Consider the following 13262-nt stretch of genomic DNA (forward strand, 5'->3'; position numbering starts at 1 on the left):
TCGAAGGGGGTGGGGGGATACCCTTTGGGAGTCTTTGGGGTTTGTCATGGCCTGTCTTACAGAGAGCAGTACGTGCTGCCCCCCAATTTCTGCCACCCTAGGCACACAGGCATTGTTAGCCTAGGCCTAAATATGCCCCTGATCTGAAGTCTAGGCGAAAAAGAGAACTGTGTTCGCAAAACAAGATGGAGGAGCATTAATGAGGCCAAGGAAGCAAGAAAAAGCAATACATTAATGATTAGTAATTCAAACTTGTCTATTTCCTTTTGCAGAATATGGATCAATTAGAGGGTGATGTTGATGAGAGAAGTTTCCATTATGTTGTAAACTTTGCTCCTGAACTGCAAGAAATTATTACAGAAACAAAACTCATGGAACAACTGGGATTTACTATTGGAGAATTACCCAGAAATGTTGCACTACAGGAAGACAAGTTCTTAAGGTATTTTAGTGCGCATAGCATATACTAAATGTACTAAAGAATTGTAGCGGCTTTTTTTTTTTAAAAGAACATTCTAGTTCTGAAAAATGTAAGGTCCATTTAATAAAAAAAGGGTATGATTTAGATTAAAACAACATTTTTTAAAAACAAAAAGGCATTTCTGCATCCTGCTGTTTCCACTGTTTACAGAAACACATTTTTGTGAAATGCATCTAAATCTGGTCTGGATTTTGCTGTGAACGAATTTGGGTCTATTTTATTGTAATCCAAATTTGGAGAACTATGAAAAGATCCACAGGCAGAAGTTCTTATGGCATTTTCAGTTTTGCGGTTTTTCAGATTACCATAACTGTTTAAATTTAACTTTTAACCTGAATTTTTGCCATGTAATTTACCTTGTGCAATCTATGAGAAATAAAAATGTTCTAGACTGCTTGGAACTAAGGGCACTCAAGCAAAGAACTTTCTATATAAGCCATTCACCTGAACACCTTATCGGTTTTCTCACGATCTATTTAGTGGGCAAACAACCCGGCCAAAATTTAAGCTAAAATAAGCTAATATTTCATTTTTTTCAATGTATTTTTGCACTAAATATCATTAAATCAATTTATGTTCTGAACAAATATATATAATCACTAAAAAACTAAAATATGATAAACTATAGTGATGTTTATGCAATTAATGTATGCTTTGGATAGTGTAAATTTAGAAATAACAGATAATGTTATAAAATTGCAAAGGATTAATCATAATGCCACCTGGCTGGCAAAATGTAAATAAATATATATATTTCATATGAGGCAATAGAATAGCAAAAATAGGGAAATATGTATGTGATTTTTTTTGTAATACACAGTGAATCTGTGTGTTCATTGTTAGTTCACCACAATAACTGGATGTTTTGTAGGTACACAGATGGTATACGACAAACTGTAAATGCTTATGAGAAACTTATGGAGTCACTAAATGAGGCTGAAGCCCAGCTCCTTGATGACCATATCCGAGAACTTTGGAAAGTGTTTCGCTCGGGATATAGAAGACTAAACTGGAACTCCTTAGGTAAAACATTATGTGTATGCAACTTGCTACTTTGTATGAATGACATCCAGCAGCAGCAATGCAAATTGTTTTGCTCTCCTATGTAATATTCCTATTTACACACTTTCATAGATTAATTACAACTATTTACCTTAAAGGACCACTAAATAAAGTATAATCAAATTCAAAATAAAAAGGCAATGCAATAGCGCTTAGATTTAGATTACGAGTAGGCATGCTAACTGTTGCATGTGAGCGATAACGGGTATATTACAGCTGTTTAGAAGTAGCGTTTTACGAGTTGAAAGTAAACGCGTTTGTTTGAGTTCAGTTGAATTTAACCTGCATTAGGTTAGCACAACTTCAGCGCTCTGGTTAAATGTTACATGAGACAAAAAAGTGGCACAAAACACATCAAAAATACATTGTACAGTACAGTTACACTCATAATAACACTATCTAATAAAACTGATTTTAAAATTGCATTAAAAAAGTTATAAGAGCTCTCAGGTGTTAGAAAAAAGGTCTGCAGTGGGCTTTAACATAGAGATACATACACATCTAAATATGTATATGTATGGATATATGTTTATATGTGTGTACATATGTATTTATATGTATGTATATATATATATATGTATTTGCAGACATAAATACATATATACACTTATAAAGGCATATATATATATATACTGTGTGTATGTGTGTATATATATATATATACTGTGTGTGTGTGTATATATATATATATATATATATATATATATAAAAATGCATTAGAGCCCTTTGCAATCAAGTAGCTAAAAACATAGAAAATCATATCTTATATCATATTCCTATTTAATCAAGGCCTAGATTAGGAGTGGAGCGCAAATTGCATTTTCGCAAATGCGATATTTGCGCTCCACTCAGTAATACCAGCGTACGCCAAAGTTAGGCGCAATGCGAACGCAATTTCACGTTCACATTGCCTGAAAGCCTTGTGCTCAAGAGAACGCGCTTTCATAGGCTCCGATGGGAGCCTTGTTCGGATGCGTGAGACACGGCAAAGCACCTATATATAGGTATAGATGCATATTTTACAAGAAAAACATCAAATATAGAAATATTTATTTAAGAATAAATAGAACATATTCTGCTATGTGAAGAACATTGGAATGTGAAATATTCATTTTGGGTTTGCGCACTTGGTTAAACGCGATTGGGTTTGTGCACGAGTATGGTTTTTAGTTTTCCCCCCACTTTTCGTGCCGTTTTGAAGTCTATGGGGGAATACGTTAATGCGATCACTTTTTTGCACACAACGGGTTACCGCTAGTGCACAAACTTTTTACTTTCAACTCATAATATCAACGCAACCCAAAGCGTGCAAAAAGCCTCCGTCTATTGAGGTTAACTTGGGAGCAATAATTTGCTCTTCACTTGTAATCTAGCCCTTAGTTTGATAATGAAATGAGCAGTTTTTTCTGGCAAATTTCAAAGTTAATCCAATTTTCCCTCCCCCTGTATACAGTGCCAGTCAATAGCCAATAACAAAATGCATATACATAAATACTGTTCACTCTTGCACATGCTCAGTAGGAGCTGAGCCTCAGAAAGTGTGCTTATAAAAAAAAAGTGCACGTTTTGATAATGGAAGTGTATTGGAAAGTTGTTGTTATTGCTTCCTTCATCAGAATCATGAAACTTTTATTTTGACTTTATTGACCCTTTAAAGCATGAGCTCTGGTAGTTCTGTGCACTTTTGATGTATTCTTTACCTAACACCAAACTGTAGTGATTGAGCTGCTGTTTATACAAATACATTCTCTACTTCTCTTTCCTCTTTAATAAACTGCTCGGAGCCAGGAATGTATTGCCCATGACTAGGGCAGCATTATTCACTGATCTGGTCACGTGTTGCCACATTGTACGGCTGTACTAAACAGGAAGAGTACTGAGGCTGTATGCAAGAATAGTACCATGTGCTTATCTACTTACAGGGGCACTGATTAGTAGGTATGCTTTACGTACTGTGTGCACGTGCTGCTGATCATATGTTAGTAGTATACTGAGGCTGTATGCATGAATAGTACCATGTGCTTATCTACTTACAGGGGCACTGATTAGTAGGTATGCTTTACGTACTGTGTGCACGTGCTGCTGATCATATGTTAGTAGTATACTGAGGCTGTATGCATGAATAGTACCATGTGCATATCTGCTTACAGGGACACTGATTAGTAGGTATGCTTTACGTACTGTGTGCACGTGCTGCTGATCATATGTTAGTTGTATACTGAGGCTGTATGCAAGAATAGTACCATGTGCATATCCGCTTACAGGGACACTGATTGGTAGGTATGCTTTACGTACTGTCTGCACGTGCTGCTGATCATATGTTAGTAGTATACTGAGGCTGTATGCATGAATAGTACCATGTGCATATCCGCTTACAGGGGCACTGATTAGTAGGTATGCTTTATGTACTGTGTGCACGTGCTGCTGATCATATGTTAGTAGTATACTGAGGCTGTATGCATGAATAGTACCATGTGCATATCCGCTTACAGGGGCACTGATTAGTAGGTATGCTTTACATACTGTGTGCATGTGCTGCTGATCATATGTTAGTAGTATACTGAGGCTGTATGCATGAATAGTACCATGTGCATATCTGCTTACAGGGACACTGATTGGTTATGCTTTACGTACTGTCTGCACGTGCTGCTGATCATATGTTAGTAGTATACTGAGGCTGTATGCATGAATAGTACCATGTGCATATCCGCTTACAGGGGCACTGATTAGTAGGTATGCTTTATGTACTGTGTGCACGTGCTGCTGATCATATGTTAGTAGTATACTGAGGCTGTATGCATGAATAGTACCATGTGCATATCCGCTTACAGGGGCACTGATTAGTAGGTATGCTTTACATACTGTGTGCATGTGCTGCTGATCATATGTTAGTAGTATACTGAGGCTGTATGCATGAATAGTACCATGTGCATATCTGCTTACAGGGACACTGATTGGTTATGCTTTACGTACTGTGTGCACGTGCTGCTGATCATATGTTAGTAGTATACTGAGGCTGTATGCAAGAATAGTACCATGTGCATATCTGCTTACAGGGACACTGATTAGTAGGTATGCTTTACGTACTGTGTGCACGTGCTGCTGATCATATGTTAGTAGTATACTGAGGCTGTATGCATGAATAGTACCATGTGCATATCTGCTTACAGGGACACTGATTAGTAGGTATGCTTTATGTACTGTGTGCACGTGCTGCTGATCATATGTTAGTAGTATACTGAGACTGTATGCAATATGCATGAATAGTACCATGTGCATATCTGCTTACAGGGACTCTGATTGGTTATGCTTTACTTACTGTGTGCACGTGCTGCTGATCATATGTTAGTATACTGAAGCGGTATGCATGAATAGTACCATGTGCACATCTGCTTACAGGGACACTGATTGGTAGATATGCTTTACGTACTGTGTGCACATGCTGCTGATCATATGTTAGTATACTGAGGCTGTATGCAAGAATAGTACCATGTGCACATCTGCTTACAGGGACACTGATTGCTTATGCTTTATGTACTGTGTGCACGTGCTGCTGATCATATGTTAGTAGTATACTGAGGCTGTATACAAGAATAATACCATGTGCATATCTGCTTACAGGGACACTGATTAGTAGGTATGCTTTACGTACTGTGTGCACGTGCTGCTGATCATATGTTAGTAGTATACTGAGGCTGTATGCATGAATAGTACCATGTGCATATCTGCTTACAGGGACACTGATTAGTAGGTATGCTTTATGTACTGTGTGCACGTGCTGCTGATCATATGTTAGTAGTATACTGAGACTGTATGCAATATGCATGAATAGTACCATGTGCATATCTGCTTACAGGGACTCTGATTGGTTATGCTTTACTTACTGTGTGCACGTGCTGCTGATCATATGTTAGTATACTGAAGCGGTATGCATGAATAGTACCATGTGCACATCTGCTTACAGGGACACTGATTGGTAGATATGCTTTACGTACTGTGTGCACATGCTGCTGATCATATGTTAGTATACTGAGGCTGTATGCATGCATAGTACCATGTGCACATCTGCTTACAGGGACACTGATTGGTAGGTATACTTTATTTACTGTGTGCACGTGCTGCTGATCATATGTTAGTAGTATACTGAGACTGTATGCAATATGCATGAATAGTACCATGTGCACATCTGCTTACAGGGACTCTGATTGGTAGGTATGCTTTGTGTACTGTGTGCACGTGCTGCTGATCAGATATGTTAGTAGTATACTGAGACTGTATGCATGAATAGTACCATGTGCACATCTGCTTACTGGGACTCTGATTGGTAGGTATGCTTTGTGTACTGTGTGCACGTGCTGCTGATCATATGTTAGTAGTATACTGAGGCTGTATGCAAGAATAGTACCATGTGCACATCTGCTTACAGGGACACTGATTGGTTATGCTTTATGTACTGTGTGCACGTGCTGCTGATCATATGTTAGTAGTATACTGAGGCTGTATACAAGAATAATACCATGTGCATATCTGCTTACAGGGACACTGATTGATAGGTATGCTTTTTGTACAGTGTGCACGTGCTGCTGATCAATTGTTAAAATAAAGCCCATAAAGCATTTTTTCCAAACGTAATTTTCCTTTTTGCGTGTATAAGCCATTATAACACATTCATTAGTATCATGAGTTAAAGGGATATAAAACCCAATTTTTTTCTTTCATGATTCAGATAGAGCATGCAATCTTAAGCAACTTTCTAATTTACTTCTATTATAATTTTTTCTTAATTCTCTTGGTATCTTTATTTTAAAAAGCAGGAATGTAAGCTTAGGAGCCGGCCCATTTTTGGTTCAGCACTTGGGTAGCGCTTGCTGATTGGTTGCTAAATGTAAATCCCTTTAAATACACATAACGTGGGCACAAAGGGCATAAAGAACCTGTCCTGGGTTTCATCGCTAAGTGAACAAATGTTATTTGCCCAATGAGTCCATAGCTGCATGACATGGAGACGTAAAACTCCCTCTGTTAGCTCACTCCAATAAATCAAACCTTTTTTTAACTCTCTAGGGTCAGGCATGAAAAACAAAACTTTTCTTTCACGATTCAGATAGAGTTTACAATTTGAAACCACTTTCCAATGTATTTCTATTATGACATTTACATTGTTCACTTTGTATCCTTTGTTGAAAAGCAGATAGGTAAGCTCAGGAGTGTGCATGTGTTTGGAGCACTATATGGCAGTAGTTTTGTAAGAATTATTTTAACTATGTAATACATTTGGAAGAGCACTAGATGGCGGTAGAGTTTGCAAAGCCTGATTCCTTACAGTGGTCCAGACACATGCACACTACCTACATAGGTTTGTTCTTCAACAAAGAATAACATAAGAATGAAGCAAATTTGATAATAGAAGTAAATTTGAAACTTTTTTTAAAACTGTATGCTTTATCTAAATACTGATTAGTGTAATGCATTAGGGTATTGCAATTCATTTTAGTAAACAATAGACTCCCATATGCTCTCACCCCAACCACCCTTCACTCTGAACCCCAGCTCTGTTTTTTCCCTGTGTCTGAAATATAAGGAACACACTCCTACTACCTCCACTGTGAACCCATCACGGCTTACAATAAAGGATCAGTGAAGGCAGTGGTAGTGTGCACCATCTTTCTTTTTAAAGACACGATGAGTCCACGGATTTCATCCTTGTGGGATATTCACCTCATTGTCAGCAGGAGGAGGCAAAGAGCAGCAGAGCTGAGCTGCTATATATATCTCCTCCCTTCCCTCCCACTCCAGTCATTCTCTTTGCCTACGTTAGTGATAGGAAGAGGTAAAGTGAGGTGTTAGTATAGATTCTTCAATCAAGAGTTTATTATTTTTAAAGTAGTGCCAGAGAGTGCTACTTTGTCCTGGGGTGTAGCCATAGTCCATATCAGTCTCTACAGGAGAGGTTTTGGTGGCTTTAAAGCAATGGGAACTTGTGGGACATAATTCTCACTGCCCCTCCCATACATGGTTTGCTGCCCTGCTTGTAAAGTCTGAGGGAAGAGAAAAACTCAGTACTTTTTCTTTCAACAGGCCAATGTGAGGAGAAATTGAGGACCTCGCAAGCCAGGTGGGCTGCCTTACTGCCGGGCAGCAAGTTAAGGTAAGTGCTGATTTTTATTTCTGGGGACACGCTCACAGAACGATTGGCACTTTTTCTATACTGGGGGACACTAGATAACATTATCCCTAGGTGGGAGGACATGTTATTGGTCAGTAATTGCTGGCACTGGGCATGGAGAAATGGCTCTAATTTATTAGTAACATCTGACAATGGCTTTGTTTTACTCTTAACAAGCCGTCTGGAGGGTTAGTTTTATTCTCATGTTCGACCGCATGTATGGTGTGTCGCATGATAGATGTCTTGTTTACTCTACTGGACGTTTTATTATGCATAACTGATGGGAGGCTTATTTATTCCTTATTAGGATAGGCATTAGTTCTCCCGGTGGCTCCACTTTTACAATTTAGCCGCCCAGGAGGTTTAGCTTGTTACACCCACGATGGGCAGAGCTATGCTGTGCGGCATGTTTAAGCACCATTGTTTTGGGGTAATCTGTACTCTCATCGCCTTTATATAGGTTTTCTAGCCGACTGGGAGTTTTGTTTTTTGATTACCAAAGATTGTTTGGGGCAAGTTTTTCATCCGGCGCCATTTTTTTTTTAAGGTATATATTGAGAGCATTTAGTTAGACAATTTTAACAGACATAACAGAAATATGGCAGTTAATGTCAAAATATATGTCAGGAAAACAGGAGCAGCATCCACATTGAAAACAAATACATATTGTGATAGGAGATTGTGGTGATAATAAACAAAAACAAAGACCAAGTAGAGAAGGGTGAGCTGAATGTAATAGAGATACGTAAGCTAATGCTGCACATTAAATAATTTTACAGTAATGGATATAGTCATGCAGTGATAGAAAACTATCTGGGTGGTATGTGACAGCTGGGAACAAACCAAACAAGTCCACAGAGACGTTTGAAATCCTGCAATGGTGTGCAGCGTTCTGCAGATTTCTCTGACCCCAGAGCATCTAAATGCCATATTAGGATTATAGCTACCGAGGTCAAGGACTGGGCCAGTTAACTACAGAAGGAAAGAACAGTTTAAAGACGTTACTATTATAAATTTATCGGTAATGTCTAGTAATGGCATCAGGAATAGTGGAGCGCTTCCAAAAAAACACAGTTACCGCTTTCACAAATAAAACCCCTCAAAGGTCTGTTAGTTGAGCATGTTAACCGGCTTTTGTATATTACAGAAAGGAATAGTTCAGCCGATACCTGTTTTAAAGGCTTTGATAATACCCCAAAGTTCTGCCCTCGCTGCCGAGTAAAACCAAGATCTGGTGGACACATTTCCGGGGAGTCTTGGCCCCGCCGATAGCCACAACAAAGCTTCTGTTATGCGGATTACCGGGAAGGCGTTGACTTTCGGGGGTCTGGCTAGATTAAGAGGGTTACCTCGGTTAGACATACCGGCTGGTATTTCCACAGGTAAAGGTGGTGGGTCCTCAGTGGGGGTGTAGCGGAGCTGGACATATGCACATACAGATCTCGGGCCGCATGTGTCAGGATCAAGCATCTTAGTTGTGGTGATCAGCATAGGTCTCCGTGGGACTAGTCCGTCGCTCCCGGACTGCTGTGACATCGGCGGCACTGCACTTTCTTGTGATGAGGTGTTAAGGTATGGAGGTGCCCCTGTCAAAGTAATATCGATCCTGGGCTTAGAACTTTGTTGGCTGGGGATAGGAAGCAGCTGCAACCCAGAGGGTCTCACTCCACTAGCCATGACTGATCATTGTTGCAATCCTGGGGCTAGGATGTTAGGGGGACTCAGTGACAATTTACTTCGTATTGGGGTAAGTGTGAGTGAAGGGGCTGACGGCACAGTTGTGCCAGCGTGGGACCCTGATCGCTCCTGAACCTGGCTCATGTCTCTCTCTAATGGGAGCCAGCCGGACCCCCCTGGGCAGTGTAAAGTGAGATGTGTATGCCCCCATCTTGCTTGGAAGGGTTGCCTGGCAAGTGCTGCTGCAGGTCTATGCATTCAGCCTGCTCAGTTTCTCCTGTCTTGTCTGCAGGATCAGCGGGTGTGCCTTTATTTATAGGTCGGGCTAGCCTGGAGAATGAGTCAAATCTTTCAGCCATCATCTCCTCAAATTCTTTTAACAGAGCTTGAATAGTGACGCTGAAGTCTTCCATTATAACGCCCTCGCTATTTTCCCTCAACGGTTAATGGATGCGGTTGGTCTATAGTGATTTAGGAAAGTCTTGAAAATGTTAGGTTATTGCAACCCAACCACGGCGTTGTAAAACGGCAGAGCCCTGAGGGATCTCTGCCGGGGGGTTTAGTCAGAGGCCGCAACCTCAAAGTATGCTCCGGTGCTCTGGTGCTGGCAGTAATATTGATGAAACTAGGATCACTAGGCAGAGAATGATTAGCTTAAATGCCGAAAGTTTAGTTTCTTGCCAGAGGGCTACTATTTCCAGTTCTTTTTCAAGCCAAATTTCTTAATGCTGGAGCAGCACACAAAACTGCAACCTATCATGGCCGCCACCCGGAAGTTCCCCCCCCCCACCCCCCCCGGCACCTTTATTTTAATACTAGTCGGATGGGATTATGCCCACCTTGATTCTCCCGGTTTTTGTTTCTAATAAAGATTTAGCCGCCCATGATGGGCAGAGCTATACTGCGCGTCTTTGTGCGTTTTTTTGCTCTTATCTGTTGTATCGGACAACTCTGGAAAAACAAGAGACACAGTATGGGTCTTCTCTGCTGCATTTTTGATCACGCAGCAGAGGGACTTTACTCTAGTTTTAGAAGTCTTATTTCATAGATACTATACAGTTGCCTTATATTTCTTAGGTAATCTGGTGTCAAGTTTCCTCAGATTCTCTGAGGTTTGGGGATTGTTGTTCATTTTTATGTTAAATTATTACATAATAATACAGTTGTTTTTTAAAACAAGAGACACAGTAATCCTCCTTTTCAGTCCCAGTAACATTTTTATGTGTTCTTATTTATTAAAAAGATCCAACTGTTTAGTTGAGAGATCTTTCATTGATAAGAATAACCTTGTTCTGATCCTACTCCTTTTTTTAAGCACATGCTGCTTAGAAGTCTATTAATAAGGGTCAAGTTATGCCACAAATTTCTCCTAAGGTGTCCCAAAAAAATTATAGCCCACATGCAGTGCCCTGCGTTTCCGCTCACACTCCTCCTGGAGTTATTTTGTATTTAATGCCTTTCCCACACTGTAAAAGGGAAAAAGGGGCTAGAAGACTTATTTTCAATCAATGAATAGTGTGATTGATGCGGTTGTATCTGTTCTGAATGTTTATTTCCTGTAACTGAAGGAGGATAATACTTCGGTAGTATCTGATGAGGAATTCTCAGACTCAGATGGGGTAATACCTTTATCTGATCCTAAGCTTGTTGTCCTTCTGTCTTAGCTTGGATACCTACATTTGCTACTTAAAGAGTTTTTAACTACCCTAGGTGATCCCGACACTACTGGCGAAGTCTAGTCGTGAGAGTCCCGTAGGTTACACTAATATTGTGATGTGTCCTTCAGGGTGGAAGCATTTCTTGTACCAGATAGGACTATAGAATTTTTGTTAAGGCATGGGAGATGTCCTTTTTTCTCCTTCCATTACAAGGAATACGATATCTCGGGTGGATAAGATTCCACTCTAGCCTAGGGAGATACTATTCGCATGGAGGATAGTGGTTCTAAGGACTCTATGCAGGAGAAAGACCCTATTGATTGGGTTTACATTGTCAACCTGCGGCTGGTATGACTACTGTCTCTAGGGCGGCGGCGTACTGGTTTGCTGCGTTGTCTGTTTCTATTGGACGGACATCCCTCTCGCATGATAGGTTAAGATCATCTAAGTTTGCAGTCTCCTTAATACAGTGGTTTATTACATTGGGAGCTATGATGCAGGCTTTGCAATATTGACCGCAGAGTTCTATGGTAAGATTTTTGTCTGCGGATGTTTCATCTACAGGATAAGAAAAATAGCGTAAAGGGATGTCAGTTAATTTTGTTCCTTTCGGGATTCCTAGGGAAATCATTCCATTTCTCCCATGCAAAAGCAGTTTTAGCTTTCCTGGAGACCCTATCAGACTTAGAATAGGGGAAGACAGTCCGAGAAGCCTGCTGTTGTAACAGAGACAGCATGAGGGGCGTGCACCTGATTCGTCAGGGGGCAGGTTTTCTTTTTTCTATCAGACTTGGTTTTGTGATCTTACTCCCGGGGGGGTGTACATTGTGTCCCAGGGATACAAATTGGAGTTCATGATTTTTCTCCCAGTGGCAGGTTTCTGCTTTCAAGACATAGGGAGAGGCGTTCTTACACTGTGTACGGATCCTCTCCGACCTGGGGGTGACGATTCCTGGTCCAATGCAGGAATGAGGTTGGGGATACTATTCCTATCTGTCCGTGGTTCCCAAAGAGGTGGAAATCTTCAGACCTATTTTTAAAATCCACTCAGGGTTCTTAGGGTGCCGTATTTCAAGAGGGAAACTATTTTTCCATTCTTTCTTTGGTCCAAGGGGGTCAATTAAGACCACGGGGTGATTGAAGGATGCATTATAAATGCATGTTCTCTTCAACAAGGACTATCTTAATTTTCTAAGGTTTGTTTCTTCAAACATTTCTATGCGTGACCTTTTTTCGGTCTGGTCACAGTTCTCGGAATTTTCTTGTGGGTTCCCTGTTGGTGGTACACCGATTGCGGAAATTCTGCAGTAACAACATTCTGGTTTAGACGCCTTCCTTTCAATAATGAGGATTATCCACGATTTTTCCTGCGGTCTAAGGTTAATTGGACAACTATATTGGTTTTTCATTAATGAAGCTGACAGTAGTCAGGTATTCAAGAATCTTTTCTTTCGATTCTTGTTTAACTCGTCAGTCACATCTGTGGCTCAGTACAGCATTTAAGAATTCTTTGCTGGTTATCTCTGGATATTTGCTCCCAGGGAACCTGTTTTCAAAGTTCTTCTGGGTGAGTGGGCCAACAGTTAACCAGCCTGTGAACTGGGGAACTGTTTGCAGTATTCTAAGAGCAGGGAACATGGACTCGGCCGGAGTTTGTTCTTCCCATAAGCATTTTCAAGTTACGAGTGATCTTTGTTCCTCTCTTAGCCTGATCTCCGTTATTAGACGGGGTTTATCAAGGTTAAGTTAGATTTTACTTCACCCATGGTGGGAACTAGGGCTGGTAGTGCTTACAGCCTGTTTCTCCTTGGGATAAGTTGCAATTCTATTTCATGACTTCTCGTCAAAATGTTAAGCGCCTGAGGTGCGGATTGAGGTAAAAAATCCCTCAGGCTGTTATAATAGAATTGATTCTCTAGCTTAGCTTAGTGGTTAGCATGCCTGGCTACAAAGCAGTAGGTTGAGGGATCAAATCTACCCATAGGCTCTGCTACTTTGTGGCTGGAAAAAGCTGTCTTTGGAACTAGAAGTTTAAGGGGACACTGAACTCAAGTTCTTTCTTTACGACTTGGCTTTAACATGGGTTTTCAATAATGGCATATTTAATTCCTCCATTTGTTTTTTCTCCTGGAGCCTTTGCTCAGACTAAGCAGGAGAGGGTGTCGGTGGTCCTCATTTCACCGGCGTGGTTCGCAGGATTGGTGTGCAGTCCTGGGGG

General features: G+C 40.5%; 1 protein-coding gene across 1 annotated transcript in view; it reads left to right on the plus strand.

The window, feature by feature from the left end:
• Positions 1-13262, plus strand: part of DNAH10 (dynein axonemal heavy chain 10) — a 540282-nt gene that overhangs the window by 86086 nt on the left and 440934 nt on the right. Inside the window, exons 15-16 of the mRNA XM_053699776.1 lie at positions 289-442; positions 1353-1504. Of these exons, the coding sequence (XP_053555751.1) occupies positions 289-442; positions 1353-1504 (306 nt within the window). The remainder of the gene's footprint in view (positions 1-288; positions 443-1352; positions 1505-13262) is intronic.

Source organism: Bombina bombina, chromosome 2, assembly GCF_027579735.1.
Source record: "Bombina bombina isolate aBomBom1 chromosome 2, aBomBom1.pri, whole genome shotgun sequence".
NCBI lineage: Eukaryota > Metazoa > Chordata > Amphibia > Anura > Bombinatoridae > Bombina > Bombina bombina.